Genomic DNA, 18,959 nt, shown 5'->3' with positions numbered 1-18,959 from the left:
GTCAGCTGTCCTGGCCACGCTCTCTCCCAGCTTCTTGAGCTCCTGCACACTATCAATGAGAAGTTGAAAAGTCCTTGATTTCATAGCAGCATCTACAAATATCAGTATATTATCAACATTCTTCTCATACTGAATCAAAAATATGGCCCTGTTCTGGATGCTGAGAGAGAAAATTAGTTCTATCCCAGCCGAAATCAGGCCAGATGGCCATGGTAGGACTAGTGAGTGAAGAGCCATAATGACTATGGCAGAGACTTGGTTTGTAGCTTTCCAGGATGGAATCCAATTTGTATGGAAGACCTTAACTGTGGCATTTTATTTTTGAGAGAACTTGTGTAACAAGTATATAGTATAAATGCATTCAATAATTGTGGAAGAGTGCAATAAAGCCTGAGACAACATATGGAACTTGTGTTTATGTAGCACTTATAGGCCACTGAATATTTACAAGCAAAAATGTACTTGACTGATAAGAAAATTGCAATAGAACCATGTATGATATACTACAAAAATAGTAACAGCATCAGGAGAATCTGTAACTTTATGAGATGTTTCTGTGGGTAATAGCCAGACTTGCAGAAGCAAATTTTTGAGATGCAGCTGGGTTTTACAGATCTCACAGATGGGTCTACAAGTTTGCATTTACTCCAGTGATTGTGCTTGCCTGCTCTTTGAAGCGTGGATCCCTGCCATTTTTAGTTTGGCATTCTGGAGAGCTGAAGGAACAACCAGTGCTTGTTTGGCATGCATATGTTTCTACCACTCATCTCTATTCATATCCTCTTTCCCAGTACACATTTCAACTGATAGCGTAGTGAACTCGGTTACAGGGTTGGCACTAAGACGGTAACATATAACAGAGGGCCAAAATAGTCATTAGGGCCAGATCACTTACAGAGTTGAAGAATATAGACCATAAAATTATTAATAGCCCAACAATACTTTGAATAAACTACCGTCTTGGAATATTTTTGTCCATTAAATTGTAAGTTTTATATGGGCCTTATTTAACTGTTTTGACACAAGAAATTGGAACTTCTCAGTTAATGAAAAATGCATTAGAGCTAATTGGGGAGTGTTCAATCCTCTCAGCCCCAAGAGATTAATAGTTTATGAGGAGGCTGGTGCTCTACTTAGTTTTCTCTTGGGTCCCCAGTAGTGTTCCAAAGGAGAAATGCAAGATTTTAAACATTTACTCTTACCTTTCCCCACATCACATAACAGATTTTTTTCCTACTATTTTTATTCAATGCTTCTTAGCAATTACAGTTATGATAAAAGCAAAGGACAATATATTTTAACTGAGCAAATCTACTTGAAAAGTCTTAAGAATACTCTAAGTATACTCTTGCAGAGAATGTAATTACCTTTAAAGCAACTAGTATCTTTAAGTTTTGCCAAGTGTATCTTAAGCATATGTTATCTGTTTTATAGGAGATGTAGTGGCTTTGTGCAATACAGTTTAGGAATTCTCATGTTTAAGGGTTCATACTTAATTCAGTAAACTCCAATATGTCAATTTGAAAATTATTTATACACAACTGATAAAAGCCCTACATTTATAGGAATGATTTAAGAACAATCTTGCATAATTTTGACTTGCCACATATTTACATATTGTTAATGATGGAGATTAGTATTTAAGAATTTGAAAAGTATGCTTTTTATTACTAATTGTTATATTAGGTTACACTAGTCATGCAGTTAATAATGTGTCCTAAAGTAATGAAGTATCAAATTTACTGCAGAATGAATCTTTTAGCTTAATTCACAATTCAGAAATTTGTGTTCTATATTTTTGTTTTCCACAAGTTTTATACTATTAAAATTAAATACATTTGAATAGTTAAAGGAATTAAATATGAATTACTTGTTGGACAATAAAAATTACTAGTTTTTTGATATTCCATAAATTTTCTTGCACTTCCCTTTAACTAATCACTCGGTTTTTAAAATACTCACTTTTAAACATGCTGTAGTTGCCACTGTCTTAGTTCACATTGTGATTTAGCTAGCAGAGTTTAAAGGGGCAAGAATTATGTTCCCTTACATTAGTATTTATTTTATTCTTTAAGTATATATTTGGAAATACTAGGTAATGTATTTTTTTTCCTATTGTACATAGGAATTTAAACTGCAATTTAAAGTAAACTTTAAATTTCAAAGTAGCTATAACAGTTTGCCCTTAAAACAAGGTGCAAATGTGTACACTTTTAATTATTTTTTAAACTGGCACATTTCTTTGACTACTGCTGTGGAAAGTGGAAGATTCAATGTGACTGTAAGAAATCATGGTTTTGAGATACAGGAAACTCTTTTTTCCATAAAATGAAAGTTATCCTCATTTGAAGGTCTGAAACCCAAACTATAAATTTCATTACCCTATTTAAACCCTTTTGAAACTGTAATGCAACTCCCAGAGATACATTTAAACTATAGATCTATCCCATGTTGTTAGTCACCAGAGGTTTTTTTTGAGAACTGCTTATTATATAGGCTTTTAAAATTGGCTTGATTTACAGAATAAATGGAAGAATGAGTTCTGAGTTAGCTGAAGTCAAAGATAACCCCATCTTCTGCTCAGATTGCAGGCATCTACAATTCACCGTTCAGAAAATTCCCAGATCCAATGGAACTGCTGTTACAGAACTCAAAGCCATTGAGCCACAGACGGCAGCAAGTGAAGAGTCCCTTTGCCTATGAGCTCTATGACTGGCCAACTTGCAGGAGACCTCCGACTGTCTTCACAGCACAGCCTCTGCCACCTATTGGCAAACAGAAGCTTCAGGTAACATTTTTCAGTGTCTGAAGCAGCTTTTTTTTGTAACTTTTATCAGAGATTATCATAGAACATCTCAAGTTGGATCACCGAGTCCAAAAACCCCTTTCGTGGATTTGGGTTTTTTATATAGATTTGGTGCTTGCACTCAGGATATAGAGTCTTTGAGACGGATTTGCCTTAAAGAAAAAAAAACACTAGGTGTTATGTAAAGACAAAGAAATATGATTCTTTAAATTTTACTTTTATCCTTTGGGAAAAAAGAAAAGTAATTTCCGATATTTCCCAGGGAAGACCTGATATAATTGAATATCAATGTTATGATTCATTACAGGTAGAAGTTTTAATTTCCAATTTTAAATCAATAAAAATATGTGAGAAATGAAAGATAATAGGATAAATTAATCAGCTGTGATAACTTTTTCTTCCTTTTAGAATTGTTTTCCATATGAAGGCCAAGAAGAGTATAGAACAGTTCCTGCTTTTTTGTGTCTGCTAGCTGTGTGTCAGCCTTAATTATAAAAATTTCTCCATTTTTTTGTTCTGCATTATAGTCAACTTCCCCAGCTCCCATTCTTAACTGTCATGGTCTCCATTTTAACTTCAATCAATGTCAGCATATGTTGCTGATAAAATCTGTTTCTTTTCTCTTCTACAAAGTGGTGGAGATCTCTGAGATAAGGCATCAGAATGAAGGTCCCACAAGTTGATGAAACAGCTTTTGTATCAAAACCTGCTGGGAATAGACCCAACACATGCAGCAGACTTTTGAGATGTGTACGTTCCTCACTTGACGACAGTATAATGACATGCACCTTTTGCCAGTAAATGCTTGATACTGTTAATTTTGGATCAGGAATATTCTATCTTTCCGTATATTCTGAAGAACTTTTCAGTTTATACAGTCTACTGGCCTTCCACTTACCTCACGCATACACTTTTAGTTCTTGTTTGACTTTGAATGACCATAATGTCTTCAGAACCTTTTACACCTTTTTTTTTCTATATTCCAACCAATGTTTAAATTTTCTCATCTGTATTTTACTTAGAAAAGTAGTGCTTATGTTTAAATTTTCTCATCTGTATTTTACTTTTACTTAGAAAATTAGTGCTTCTAAATGAGTCCTTCTCAGTAAATTTTTACTGAAGCTATCATTTAGCTGCAAAATTAAACAACAATAATGATCAATAAGCACTGTATAAAATATCTTTATTGGTATTTTTGTCCTCTGAGTCAATATGGTTATTTTCACTATATTATTATAGCCCTTGGCAGAGGTCATCTGAACACAGTTTTAAGTTTGAACTACTAGGTTCCAACTGTGTATACACGTGGCATCTGCCACAATTTGCCTGTGTCTTATTGATTGCCTCCACATTGTTCTTCAGCAGCGACAGCCATGGTTGTACTGGCTAAACTACACAGTGCAGGCTTTTCTCCCCTTTATGTCATGTCTGACTTGTTCGTCACAGAATAAGTCTCTGTTGGTGGTGGGACATGAAGAAAAAGGCAGTTGGGTTAGAACACAAGAAGAAAAGGCAGGCCTGCCGGAATATGTCTGGAGAAGTAGAGGTGAGCCACACAGAGATCCACACTGTACAACAGTAAGGATCAACTTCAGGGCAGTTCTCCACCTTTGTCCTTCCCTCCTTATGTTCTCCCTACCTTGAATGCTTGAGCTTCCTCATCGAATGAACTCATTGACCCACATTAAAGTCGAGACAAAGTGTGAGCCAACAAACAGTTTGGGTGATCAGGAGTTGAGATAAATATGATGTCGTATCTTTATTTTCTGGAAACAAAGGGTCCTTCAGTGGACTGTCAGTGGAGCCACTCTTTCAGGATAGGGGGGAAGATTTAGCCTAATGGAGATGGTAGAGGAGCCATGCTTTTAAACAACAAGGGAACTCAGAGGTTTTCCATTGTTAAGTTGCTCGCAAAACTGCTTTGCTGTATACAAAGTACCATACATGCTCCTGTTTGGATTTCTAATATTTTTTAGACTTTTCTAAGTTCAGATGCATGCACAGCAGTCGTGCGCAGATAGCCTTTCAGAACAACCAGAAGAGTGCTGTTTATTTCCTGCACCTCAAAGAGGGAATTTACTGTATAATACTTTAATCCTTTCAGCACCCTGGGATGTACACTGTGGGGCAAATTTTCAAAGCACAGCGCGTGGATTTAGCTGTGCGACTCTTATTGATGTTAATGGGAGTCACACGGCTAAATCCCTGCACAACACACTGACAATTTAGGGTTGTATGTCTAAGAAAAGGACACTGGTTTGAGCTGATGAAACAGCTGGAAATGCAAAACCCATCAGAACGCATCATCCTGAAAGTTGTCTGGTGTGACATAAGCAATTTAATTACTAGATGTATTTGTGTCCTAGTTCTCTGTGATAACACATTTTGGGCACCAAGCTTGTTTTTCTAACATCTGTCAGGCCCACTGTGACTCTATTGTTACTTCACTGTTCTTTCAGGTGTCTAAAATTTGTATTGCCCATAGGGCTGTATATTTTATATGAGAATGTCAATTATATATTGTAGGGAAATGGTTATTTAGCATTTTATAGGTAAGCTCTCTGTGTGTGCGATAGTGTATTTAAAAGAAAAGTTTTAATGATGCTTATACATCAGTTAGATCTATTGTTTTTAGTGCTGAGTTAACTAAAATCACAGTTTGATGGAAACATATATAATGCTAAAATTAGTCATCTGTTCATTAAATGGCATTAATAACAGAAAGCACATTGCTGTTTCTAGGGGATTTTTTGCATGCTGTTACGTTTCCTGGAATGGGGGCAGTGAAGAATGATTTCATAGAGATCATAATTTTTGTCATGAATTTCTGATTTTACAGTGCAGTAGTAAGGATGCTAATCTGCTAACCTTTATTTGGCAGACCAATCATTGGCAAGAACATTTACACTACTAAGTACAAAATCAAACACAGAACATAGAATTGTGTCAGTGCTTTCAGGGTGAAAACTATTGGTTGACCCCTTCCTTTTCTAGCCTGACCTCTCTAGGAAGATTTTTGATTTGAAGTAGGGACTGCTAATTTGTAAACATTTGTGAGCATCGTTCCTCTACAGATTCTGCAAATGTTAATCTTGTAAAATGGAAATAGACAAATGGATTTTTTAGAGGTCTTGTCATCTTAGATATATTCCTTATGTACGCATTGCTAGGTAAGTTTCTTCAAATACATGATTCAGAGGAATGGAAAAATCCGCAAAGAATGTTTAGAATTATCTTAATATCCTGTCATATATACTCCACTTTCAATAGTGATGACACAGCCTTGTTTGAGAGACCTTTGCTTAGTTACCCTCTTTCCCCACCCCTTCCATTAGCAGCTGGACTCTGTTAATTTCATGTGAACTATGAATTCAGAAAGAGTTAGAAAGTCCTAGAAATTAAAGATGTAAAAAAAATCCTTGCTTGATTATCTGATTTGGCCCTTACCCTGATGGAATATGAGTCAATATTTTACAATGAAGAAGAAATACAATATTCTGAAAGACTGTTTTCGAAAAGTAAACATATTTATCTTGATATTATTTGACAATAGTACATTTCTTTCTTCTTTGTTCCATATACCCGCTTCATGCAAACATCTCACAATGGAGAATATTTGTTTTTATTAAAAATTGTAAACTTTTAAAATAACTTGATTGTGAGATTTTATATTAGAGGAATATTGCTTACTAGTTTTAATGACCTGTTCTAGTATTGATTATTCTCTCACAGGCAATAACACTTTTCATTCTGTTTATAAAGACTTATTGTTCATGTTAAATGAGTGGGGTTTTGTTGTGTTTTTATTTTTTACACGGACTTAGAAAGTAGAAGCAAGAGAATACCTGCAAGAAGTGTAAATATTGTGCTTGCTTTCTTACTAGGACCTTTAAAAAGATCTCCAAATCATGGTGCTGTGCCTTTAAAAAGTAAAGTTCCTGTAAAAATCCATTAACTACTTTCAAATATAGCAATCCTCCTGTCCAGCTGTGAAAAGTACTAGATGATACTTATTTGCCATTTGTGTTATTTACGGTCCATGACTTTTATGGTAACTGGTTCCTATTATTGGTTTCTATTAATGTAAAACATAAGTGAACATAAATGAGGCGTGAATCATTTCTTTTTATTAGCCCCACACTCTTCACTCAGTGCTTGCAGTAACTCCAGCTGTGACTTGTTAGTGATAACCTATTTAAAGAAGGATATCTTTAAGAATGAAGGCTGTGATTGGGACTCTTTGTCTGCTTATTGTTTCAGAAGGTTTCAGTAGTTCATTGCAGGATCAACAATAATGAAATTAAAATAAAACTTAGTTAATAGCACTTCTAAATCTGGAGTTGCTACTAAATTGTACTGAGCATAGTATGGCAGTAATTATACTGCAGGTAAGTTCTTACTGGTTGGTACTAAAACAAGATGTAGGATATGCCACTTTGACAGTGCAGAAAAAGATTTCCTTCTGCTTCTTATCTGTGTGGTTAAAAGGAAGATGCTGATATGTTCCCTTATTAAACAATATGCTCTGGAAGAAAAAATTATATATGTGTACATAAAGAGAGACTTGTAAAAGAAGTCTGAGCATTTTTTTTTAAAGAATAATTAAATTAATGTGGAATTAGACTATATAATACTGGAATATAGACTACATATATAGTGTATGTAGTGAAATATAGACTATAAAATAGTGGAATTGCGCTATATAATGTGGAACAGTGTATACACTTATATTATTGAAGTCATTAGTTTGAGTTGTGTTGGAAGAGTTGTGTCTTAAGTCATGTATTTAGTTCCTTTCCAGGTGGCTTTATAGTTAAATTGAGTAAAAAAAGTGATCTTTAAGGTAAAACGTTACTTAGTTTATGAAAAGGAAAAGACTTAAACTCTCTACTTAAGCAGAATCTAGATGCAGTTAGTACTTGTGTCTCGGATTTTATCTCATCAGTATTTTTTCTAAGGAAAAAACAGGTTTTCTTAATCAGCTCTAACAAAGTATTGTTTTAAAATAATAAATATTTATTTGTAGTTAAATAAATCTGCAGTGCACATTTCTCATTCTATCTTTGGAGCTTTAGAGCATGTTATCAACCTTTGCGTCATCTGTAACTCTCTATCAAGATGAACTGCTTTAATTATTTTGCAAGAAAAGTCTTGCTACGCTTCCCAGACATTCTGTGTCCTCTTTCATCAGTGATGTGTCAAACTAAAAGAAGGAAAGAAAAGAACTGTAACCTCACAATAAAGCACTTATACCTTTCAGGGGCCTTTCCGTGATCCTGCCGAAGTATTGAGGCAGCGCTACAAGCCTTTGGACCCAACCTTGCGAGTGGCAGCATCAATCAATTCGCCACTAGAGAAGGCCAGAGAGGAAATGAAAAGGGAGGAATGGAGAAACCGTATACATGACAATGAGTAAGTTCTTTGTTTTTTCATATATTGTTATGTGAATGTTTTCTTTATTCCGTTGCTTTCAGAAACCTTTCATGCCTGACAAAATGAAATGTCAAATCTGACAGCTTACTAGGAAACATTCTATGTACATACTTCTAAATTCTGTGTCCTGAGATTATAAACTGCTCAGGGCAGAGACCCCATCTTGTAATTGTGTGACATGTGCCATCCACATCTATGAATCGACAGAAGAACTTGTAATAATATGTGGTGCAACAGATGGCCTTAATGGGAAATAAGGAAACGAATGCAAATTCTGCTTTGTGACATGCACCTTGCCGAGCAAAAAATACAGTCTCAGTCTCTGTATTTGGGGAGTTTACAGAATATGGGAGGAAAAAATGGTGCTGCCTGCCAATGAGACTTGCTTTCTCTCCCAGTAGACTACCAAAGCTCACTTGGAAGGGAAGGGAGCATATGCTGCACATGTTAGGACATGTTGCAAAAACTGTAATCGTCTTTGAAGCAGTTTGGTTTCTTAAGCTGTAGCATCTGTAATAGTGTCAGACAGGCCAATTCTTTTCCATACAATCCCAGATGCAGACATAATCCATCCCAAAAGATTCAAGGCTACTGCAAAAATATTTCCAATCCTTTTTTTTTTAATCATGATGGAACTCTTCTGTCCAATCATAATAAAATCCTTATAAGTCACCTGTTCTGGCTTTGTAGTTAACTAGAAAAAAAATGATGTTTTGTTGACTTTTCCCTTGATTTCACTGCTCTTGGCAATCCACTTTAATAGCAGAATTCAGGACAGAAAGGAACCGCTTTTCCTCATGAGCAGCCTGTTTCATTAGGACATGATGCTTTGCTATCTTTGATCTCTCTCAAGCTTTTTTATCAGATCCATGCTGCCATGTGTCAGCTTCATGACTGGGACTTAAAATGCCAGAATCAATTGCATTTGTATGGTTTGCATTTTACGTTGCTATTGTTGGATCATTTTCCTCAGATTTCCCCTGATTTAGTATTAATTCTACTTAAAACAGTTTTGAAAGAAGAATTTTAGTTCAACTACTTTTGCACTTCCAGGCAATGTTGGATTTTTTTTTTTTATTTGGTGGTAAAAATGAGAGAGAGTACTTTGTATTCCTTTCATACCCAAAACATAACTGAGCTAAAAGTAAAAATGTGCTTCACTTTTCTGTTCCTTTCTTTTATTGGAATGAGGGAGAAGCAACTTACCTTTCACATCTTAACTTTAAATCTGGGACATTTTTGTTAAATTTAATTTATTTTTATTTCTAACTTCTACCAGTGAAATTAAAAAAACCAAAACACCACAACTAAACCACTAGGTAATAATAATGTTCTACCTCTCATTTTAAGTGTTCTTCTTCACTGAGTAAGCTTTGAATGAAGCATGCCAAGTGAGGATGGATGATGTCTGTCATTTATAAGCATGACTCTATTGTCCAGTCTTTATTTGAGGTTTACAGCAGACATCGCTGTGTCAGTATTTTCAGAAGGTCAGATCTTGTAATAAATATCCCACTGACTCTCTTCAGTGAGTGAATTGTGAAGCTTCGGTCTTGTACCGCTTAAATTTGAAGTCTCCAGCTTTGATAGACATTAATTGATCAGGAGTCTTTATTTACCTTCTGGGTAAGAAAACGTTTAGTGCCATCCTTAATGCACAGAAGCGATGTCCTAACACCAGCAATTCTCAGCTTCATGCACGCTAAATGCATAGTGTATTACACATTTTCAGGCTGTGATCATTCCGTTTGTGCTTCATATTCAACCAGCCATGCAAGGGTCACATCTGTAACCTTGAAAAGGTGATGACAGAGTTGCAGGTCATCAGAACTAGCACTCGCCAGTAACGCTGCAGCTGCTGTGTGGGATGCCGGTCTCCGGGGAGGAGTCAGCAAAGGGTTACTTGAATTCTACAGTAGATTTTTCTCAGCAGTGTCTATTATGAATTGACAAATTTCTGTCTCTTTCTGTGTAATTGTGTACTTTGGGACTGTATTTCTTCCTGGTAGTACTTCCTATGATGATTATTCTTCTATTTTAGAAAATAAGGAGAGAATGAACAGCAGAAGTGTGAGGCAATTGTTGAGAAAGCTTATGTTTGCATAAAATAACAAACTGAATCCTTGATCTCTATGTTTCAAGAGTGAATATTGTGAGATATCTCTTAAAAACAAAAATCATCAGTGTATACCTGCCATTTCTAACACTATTTGGAGTTCCCACTTACCTCTGATTTTCAGGGTTCTTTCAAGTGGTACTATGTGTTCTCTACATGTTTCAAGCTCTGAGAAAGTTTTTGACTGATAAAATGCAGAAATAATTGAAAAAGCTGAGGGAGACTTTGAGGCAGATGGAAGCAGTGCAAATGAGAGCAAGAGGGAACGTTGTGCTTACTTAAATCAACTGACAGAATTTTCTATTTTGTAGTGAAAAGGCAACTGGGTAACCTTGCCTAATAAGGATGATTCTCTTTTCTCATGTAACTGAAGCTGTTACTGCCTTATTGTGCTATTTTTTTCACACAAATGAAGCAATTTCACCCTCCATTTGGATAGGAATGACAATCGGACTCCTTTGGGATAGCCACTTAATAAACTAGTGTCTAGTTTGGGACACCAACTGCTGGATCCAGGAGATTTAGGTCGCTAAACATGAAAAGTTCTTTATTCTCCTGCCTGCATTTACTTACTATCCTACAAAAAAGAAAAATGTAAATTATTTTCATTACCTTTGCTTGAGTCTGTCTCGGGTAATATGCCTTATGCTTCAAAGTATACTATTAAATGTCCTTATAAGTCAACATACGTTGGTCACAGAACACGGATAACGCAGAAATAGCGTAAGGCTGAGGTTTCCTGATTCATTGTAATCTTTCAGCGTGACATCAGGCAAATCGTGCTACCCTTGGCTGTGCCCGTGCCCAGTGCTGTACTGGAGATAGATAAGCTAGTCCTGAGCACGCTGGGTCGCTTGTGTGCAGCAGAGTGCAATGTGTGTGCACCCTGCCTCTCGCATGCAGTGCAGGCGTTTCAGCGCCGAGCTCCTGGTGGGCTTATTCTCAGCAAAGTAATGATTTCCTTCAAACCAGCTTAGGTGCTTCAGTGCTACACAGTGCTGTGCACGACAGGTACACCTACAGAGAAGTTGATGATCTAAATAAGCTCTGTACTTGGAGAGCATCAGTGTTTTATGCTGCCTGATATTAATGGCAGCAATATTTAAAAAGCAAGTCACTTTGATTAGACTTAAGATTTAAAAAAATCTTTTCACTTCTACATTTATAAGATTTTACTTGATTTCCAACTTAGCTGCAGTGAAAACGGCTGCTACATTTTATGTCATGCAAATATGACACATCTGAAAACTTTTTTCAAATTATACTTACTTTTTCATATGCTTTGCAACTTCAGCAATTTGCATATTTTCTGGACTTGTTATTGTATTATGATAAACAGGGATTATCATATATTTTCAGATAATGTTTTCTTAACAATTCAACTTCTATTTGTAACTCTTCCATTTATTTTAATTACTAGCACAGTGTGCAACATTTATTAATCAGCAGAGTCTTTTTAAGTTAAAATACTAAATTAGCTAACCCCATTAACACAGAATACTCCAAACAAGCAGTAATAGGAGAGGTAGTTACTGTGCAAATCGTATTATACATGCGGGTGCTCTAGGGCACAGTTAAGCATGATTACCCTCTTTTGATCCAGTATTCCTCTGCTTCTTCCAGCTAATTTCCACTGGAAATTTACAAAGTAGTGCCTTCATTTTTCCATCTTAATTTTTCTAATGAAGTTCTGGTACTTTATAACACTGGGGATGCAGATAATAAGTCTGTGTATAATTAAGAAGTTCCAGAATTTGCTGCAGAAGAGATCTCTTTTACTTTCTACACCGCACTAAGAACTAGACCATGCTTTTCCTTGCCACTTTATGTTATCGCAGACAGGGGTTAAACAAAAATGTCCAGAGAATTCTTATATTTATTGATGTTAGGATAAAAGTGATTGATAATTTTTTGAAAAAGTATGTATTTAGTATATTATTGTAGATAATATTTGCAGTAACGGACTCAAAATGTGTTTTTTAAGGCAAAAATACTGCATTAAAGCTAATCTGACTGCATATGTTAAGTAAAATATTCTATATTTTTTTAAATAATGCTTTGATTTTAATATGCATTCATTATGAACTAAATAATGGCTGCCCTGCTGCAGTTGTTTTGCTATGAAAAACCATTGTTCTTTTTCTTTTGTTCCCGGAATGAAAACATAGACATTGTTGTATTTGATGAAGAAATTACTTCGGTAATTTGAAAGCTTAAAATTCATTTTACGTTTTATTTAAAGAAAAGAAAAAAGATAAAATATCCACAGATTTCTGATAGAGAAGCATAACTTGGAGCTAATTGTTCATGGTCTTTTAAAGTGAGATAAATTTGTTTAATCTGAATTAGGTCAGGACAACAAGGAATTGAACTGCCATTGCATAGAACCACTTTAAAAATTCAGCAACACTATCACACATCTAGAGTTAAAATTTTGGTAGTGTTTTTACTACTAAATTAGAAAAATCCACAGTACATACAAATATTATGAAAGTTTAAGAAAATACATAAGCAGAATATTCTTTCTAGTTCTCTGGTTTTAGTATTTCTTGTTGTGCCCATGCAGTGCAGCACGTATGGCAGTCTCACAGTAGATCTATTGACAATTCTTTCTTGGAAGCCTGGGTGAAGTCTTAAGCACTTGTGGTGTCAGGATTATATGCTTGTGTTCCTAGATTGCTGGGGTTTTGTCTCTTGGGCAGGTCCAGAGTGTGTGCTAAAGTACCACTCTTCTTTTGCTCCCATTTAAATTGAAGAAAAAGTTCATGCTTCTGAACTGTGTCCTGTTGGTGGGTACCACATAGCACTGGGATCCTGCTGTCCAGCAGTAACTGATAGACCTTGCAAATCCTCCTTCCTGTTTGTGCTGCTGCTTTTTCTTCTCACATTGCTGTAGGCATCAGAGCCCAGTACCTCCTGCTGCTTCTGTTGACTCAGTCCATCCAATTGGAAAGTCTTCAGCATCTAAAAGGCTTGTTCTATCTCCTGTCACAATAGTGAGAGATATTGCAGTGAAAGAAGCGGAACAGGAGGAAGAACTGGTTGGTGAGGAATGCAGGAAGGAAGACCATGAGGGAGTGAAAATATGGGGAAAAGGATTAGAAAGATTAAATTAATGGTAGCAGGATAGGATGACTGAAGGGAGAGAGAAAGCAATTTTATTTTTTGTTAACAATGGGTATCTGCATTTTCTTTCAAAATTTAAATACACACCACTAGCAGCTGTCAGGTCTAGGACTGGCTACTAAGTTGAGGCGGCTAGGTCTCTTTAATTAGGTTCAACATAGTGTGATCCTGGCACCAGTGCTGCTGGCCATCACTGCCAGTGACACTGTCAGCTTTAGTCCCGGTCCTCCCTCAGGTATTGTATGTGTAATGCTGCTGTTTGTAGAACTTGAGATAGTTTCCCATTTTTGGTCCCAACGCTTTCCCTCTTGAATATATTCTCTGGCATATCTCTTATTCAAGCTTTTGAGTTGCATAAAATGAAATAATTTTTAATTTTAGATTTATTTCTTCAGGGAAAGCTCACCTCCTATTAAATCATCAACTTCTGGAAAGTCTAAGGCTATACTATGTTTTATGACACGGTATGGAATTAAATTCTTTGATCCTGCTACTTCTGTCTCTGTCATATTTACTGAAAACCTCTTAAGAATTTCTCAATTTATACTTAAATCACAAGGAAAAGCTGAAACCCAGATACAAGAATCCTGAGAGTGAGCTTTTTGTGGAAAAAACTGTAGAGATCTAAACTTGTGCAGTTGATAATGGCATCATACCATTGTCTGAATTTAATTTTATTCTCCTTCCATCACTCACTTCTGTCACATTCAAGGCACATACTGTCATTAATTTGGGGAAAAGCTGTGTCGGGTGTATATATAGAACTACAGAACACAATACCATTACCGAAGTGTTTTGCAGTGCTATTGCTTTTTACTATTATTATTGGTTGTGGGGGTATAATGACTTTTGTATGACTCCCATTAATTTGGCTACCATACTTAAAGCAAAAAAAAATGTTTTCATCTTCTTTTTAATTATGCACATAGAGTGATGAAAATTCAAGAAAGTTTCTGGACTGCTTTGTACCGTTATACTCTATCATATTTTTGATGTTCTTTAATTTCAATTTTAATATTTCTTTTATTATTCAATATTCTTCTCAAAAATTCATAGTTGGCTTAATTATCTTCACTCAGCCATAGACACACATTCCAGGCTGTATGGCACACATTTCATTTAATGATCCTGGAAGAGACCTGTAGCAGAATGCAGAAGATTATATTTGGGCTAGGCTACATGTAGGACGTACAGTTAGTTGTGTCTTAAAGAATCACAGTATAGGTATTTTTTTTTGTTTGGAATCATGGTTGAACATAGATTATTACTCTGAGTATTTGTTTGCCAAAAAGGCAAAGATTAGCTCATCCACAGTGAAATGAACACCTTTACATAGAAAATTTTGTATGGAAAACGAGAATAATTTATCTTCTACTTTTCTCAAGTTTGTGATTTTTTTTGGTTTTGTTTTGGGTTTTTTTTTGCTGTTTTGTGTATGAGTTTTACAGACATAGCGTTCATACTGAATTTTGTATGCTATGGCTCAACTAAATTCTATGCATATATGGGCAAATCCCTAAACTGCTAGCCTTGTCTTCTCAGCTATCCAGTCCCTTGAGAAAGCCAATTTTCTTTCATGTCTGAACAAAAGAAAAATGTACTATTAAAATGCAATTCAGAAGTGATAAAAACTGCAAGTGGAGCAGCCGGCTCACAGCACCTTCGATGTATTCTCTGGGACACTGGGGCCACATTAATTTTTGTGTGTGTGTGATGTCCATCCCGTGTGCAAATTAGCATTACAAGTACCATAATCTGTCTTATGTGAGTGTCCTTTCCCATGAGTATACACATACTACTATGGTTTTGTATAATTTAAAAGTCTGCTAACTCAGTGTTTTTCTTTCACTAACTTTACATGATATTTGCTTGTGGTACTTGATAGAACAAATTGATATAGCTGGCAAGATTCTAAAATAGTTTCTTTTTATGAGGTGGAAAGATATGTAATTTAAAAAAAGAAACACTCAAACAGTTTCTGATGGATCAGTTAGTTCAAATAAATAATTTTCTGAGTCTATATTGGCTGAGAGACAGAGAAAGGTATTTTAATCCCCATCTTTATAAAAAATTTGACTAACTCTTACAAGGACTCTGGATTCTGATCAGTTTTCAACTAGGAAAAGGTTTTAATTAACTATACCTGCTGTCATGGCCAGTGAAGTGATGTTTTAAACTTCTGAAGCATGTATTTGTAGTTTTACTGTGTGGTAATTTTTCCTGTACTTGTAGAATAAAGAATACATATTGCTTTTACAGGATACCAGCAATGATAATCTTAATTCACAAGATTTTACTTTATATAAAAATGTACCTGTTTGCTCTCATAACCCTATTGCAAACTTAAACAGATGGAACTAAGATGCCTTTGTAGGGCCTCTTGCAGATCCTTTAAAAGATGTCTTTCACCTTTTTATATACAACTTGCTGTGGAACCTACCCAGAAAACCTATAGTTGTCCAGGAGAGTTAGGGACAACTATCTGAAAACCTCTTCTGTGCCCAAAGCAGACAGCTGGACCTTCACTGTTCAATGGCACTATGTAACCAGGGAGACCACCGTAGGTACGAACAGAGGTGAAGGAATCAGGCTCCAAAAGATTGCTGATTAGGATATGATTATAACTTGATAGTCAAGTACACGATCTGTGAATCCAGAATAAAACATTTCTTTGCTTTGTGGTCTGCCAATACGTGAAAGCTGTCAGTACTGTTTCTCTATTCTGCTGATTAAGACTATGGCTTGTTCAGCTTTGTTTAGTAGATATTGAAGGATGCATGCCCTGTTTAAGGTATAGGGAGAAAATTTACCTTGGCTTATGCTTATACTGCTAGAATTCTTGAGATGTTTCCATCCTGATGGAACAATTAGGTTGAGGTTATGTGTTGGGGGACCTACACAGCTTGTTAAGTAGTTGCAGGTTCTCCAGGATGAGCTCTGTATCTGTGCGTGGTGCATGCCTGCCACTGGCAGGGGGGCCCGATCGTGGGTCCTGCCCTGCCACTGGCAGCTGGCACAGACTGTGCCACCTGGTGAGACTTGAGGTGTCAGTGTGCAGATCTCAGAAAATTGAACCCTGCTCATTCTTTCCTCATGTCCCATCAGCTGGGAATGCAGATATAGCCAGAGCAATAAGTGAATAATGCAAATGAGCCAAGTTATATCTTCATACAGAAAATCTTGATTTTATCCTGTAGAAACTCTCTATCTCTTTGCTCCAAATTTAATTTAAAAACAGCTATAGGAGAAATTGCAGTAATCCTCTCAAAATACTGAGGAGGAACATTAAGAAAGTAGCGGTAAATAGCAGAAACATGTGTCCATGTCACCTCCTGTGGCATTGGTATATGTGATTTAGAATCATAGAATGGCCTAAGCTGGAAGGGACCTTAGAGATCATTTTAATCCAGCCTCCCTATCGCCAGGGACGCAACCTCTCGACTAGATCAGGCAACACACGGGGACCAAATGGGAATCAAACCCACGACCTTAGTGTTGTTAATGCTACGCTCTACTGACTAAACTAACCAGCCCCCTTAATTGATCCTGTAGCATCTAGAGTATAACTGACTTATAAATATTCTTGTATTTCAGGTTTCTGCCATTTTCTTCGTATCGTAAAAATGAGAAGTATGACCCATCAATTTGTAGGTCAGGCAAATATGTCCAAGGAACTTATGGAGTTAAACACTTCCGAGAAGTACAGCCTGAGAAGTGGGTAGCAGACAAGGTAAGTATCTATTTTATGTTTTTATCATATAGAACTAAGTGAACTTGGGCCTGACTGGGAGATCATGGTATCAAATTGAGAATCTTTCTAGCATGTTATAAAATCGCATATTTAGAGCTGTTGTGATGACATATCAGGCTTCCTTGACTCTCCTTCTGGTAAGTTCAGTCTGAGGAAATTCAACGCCTCTCCCACCTACAAAATAAAAATTTAAAAGCATGATTAACTACTGCTTTGGTTATATAAAGTTTTGCAAATTTTTCTTCTATTTGTATTGTCTTCTAAGATTTAAGAAAGATTGCATATTTACTCTTGCACTTTAAGATAAAACTAGAAAGTTACAAAATAGCTTGATTAAAACCAAAATATTTTAGTGCTTACATTCTTTGCAAAAATTTTGAAAATTAATCAAGAGCCATTTTTATTTTAAGATAGCCTCACTAAACTGCCTACTTTGTCAGGAGCTTCTCATATATTTCTGATTTTGGAGTGCTACAAGAGGTAATTTTCTTCAGAACATGTTTGAACATGAGTTTGTATAATGTTTACATTACTTCTATTTGTATTAAGTATCATAATCACATTAATTTCCCAGTACAAGAAGGATAATGGACTTTGTAATGAGTACAACACAGAGCCACAAAGGTAGTTAAGAGGTTGGAGCATCTTTTATATGAGGGCAGTTTGCGTGGTGGAGCTCTTCAGTATGGAGAAGAGAAGGCTCGGGGGATATTTTACCAGTGTATATAAATACTTGATAGGAGGGAATGAAGAAGACCCAGTAGGGTCCAGTGACAGGACAAGAGGCAGTGGGCACAAACTGAAAAGCATGAAACTCCATCTGAAGACAGGAAAACACTTTTTCACTGTGAGGGTGACTGAGCAGTGGCACAGGTTGCCCACAGAGGCTGTGGAGTCTCCATCCTTGGAAGTATTCAAAACCTAGCTAGACACATTCCTGGGCAACCTGATCTAGCTAGATAGAGAGTTGAACTAGATGATCTCAGGAGGTCTCTGCCAACTTAATTCTGGGATTTTGGAAGATGTGATTACTTCCCTGAAAGTAACTTAACCTTTGTAAATATATAACAAGTTCCAAAGAATCCTAGTTCGAGAAGTAATACTTCTTAAAAGAATTGTTTCTCAAAATATGAGCTTTAAAAATGAGCTCAGAGTAAAATTTTGGTATTTTAACATGCATTAGTTAAACCTCATTGCAAATAAAGGCACAAAGATCAACATTCAAACAAAAAGACCTCAATTTGTCTTTCAAAAGCAGTGAATGGAGGATATGAAGTCCCACAGCATAAGTAAAATATATTAAAAAGGTCTAAAAGTCTTATTGGTTGTATTCATCTTGTCCTGTGAAAACTCCCGGGCTGATATATGAGACACCTGGCCTGCTGGTGGCAAGTAAGATGTACCTGACCCAGGGAGGAGAAGGATTTTGGGGCAGGAGTTAGCAGGGCTCATTGACAGGGCTTTAAACTAGATACGAATGGGAAAGGGGAGATAACTGGGCTTGTTAGAAATAAGCCCAAAGGAAGCATACCAGGGCTTGTAGGATTGTGGACTAGTGAGGACTTTCACTCTGCTAATTCATTTGAGGGAAGGGATAGATGTTTAGAAATCATGGAAGCACCTGAGAAGGGTCTGGTAGGAAACAGGGCCCACACTCACAAAAAGGAGTTGGAATCATTAGCTCATCTGAAGTGCATCTATACCAATGCGTGCCATATGAGCAACAA

At 36.3% G+C, this 18,959-nt stretch overlaps 1 protein-coding gene across 1 annotated transcript in view; it reads left to right on the top strand.

The window, feature by feature from the left end:
* The window catches only part of SPATA17 (spermatogenesis associated 17), a 56,251-nt gene that overhangs the window by 15,900 nt on the left and 21,392 nt on the right, over positions 1–18,959 (top strand). The window contains exons 2-4 of the mRNA XM_009878824.1: positions 2,585–2,788; positions 8,067–8,218; positions 17,076–17,211. Of these exons, the coding sequence (XP_009877126.1) occupies positions 2,585–2,788; positions 8,067–8,218; positions 17,076–17,211 (492 nt within the window). The remainder of the gene's footprint in view (positions 1–2,584; positions 2,789–8,066; positions 8,219–17,075; positions 17,212–18,959) is intronic.

The sequence above is a fragment of the Apaloderma vittatum genome, unplaced genomic scaffold, assembly GCF_000703405.1.
Source record: "Apaloderma vittatum isolate BGI_N311 unplaced genomic scaffold, ASM70340v1 scaffold5021, whole genome shotgun sequence".
Lineage (NCBI taxonomy): Eukaryota > Metazoa > Chordata > Aves > Trogoniformes > Trogonidae > Apaloderma > Apaloderma vittatum.
Note: the sequence above shows the minus strand (reverse complement) of the source record. Positions and strands in the feature narration are given on the sequence as shown.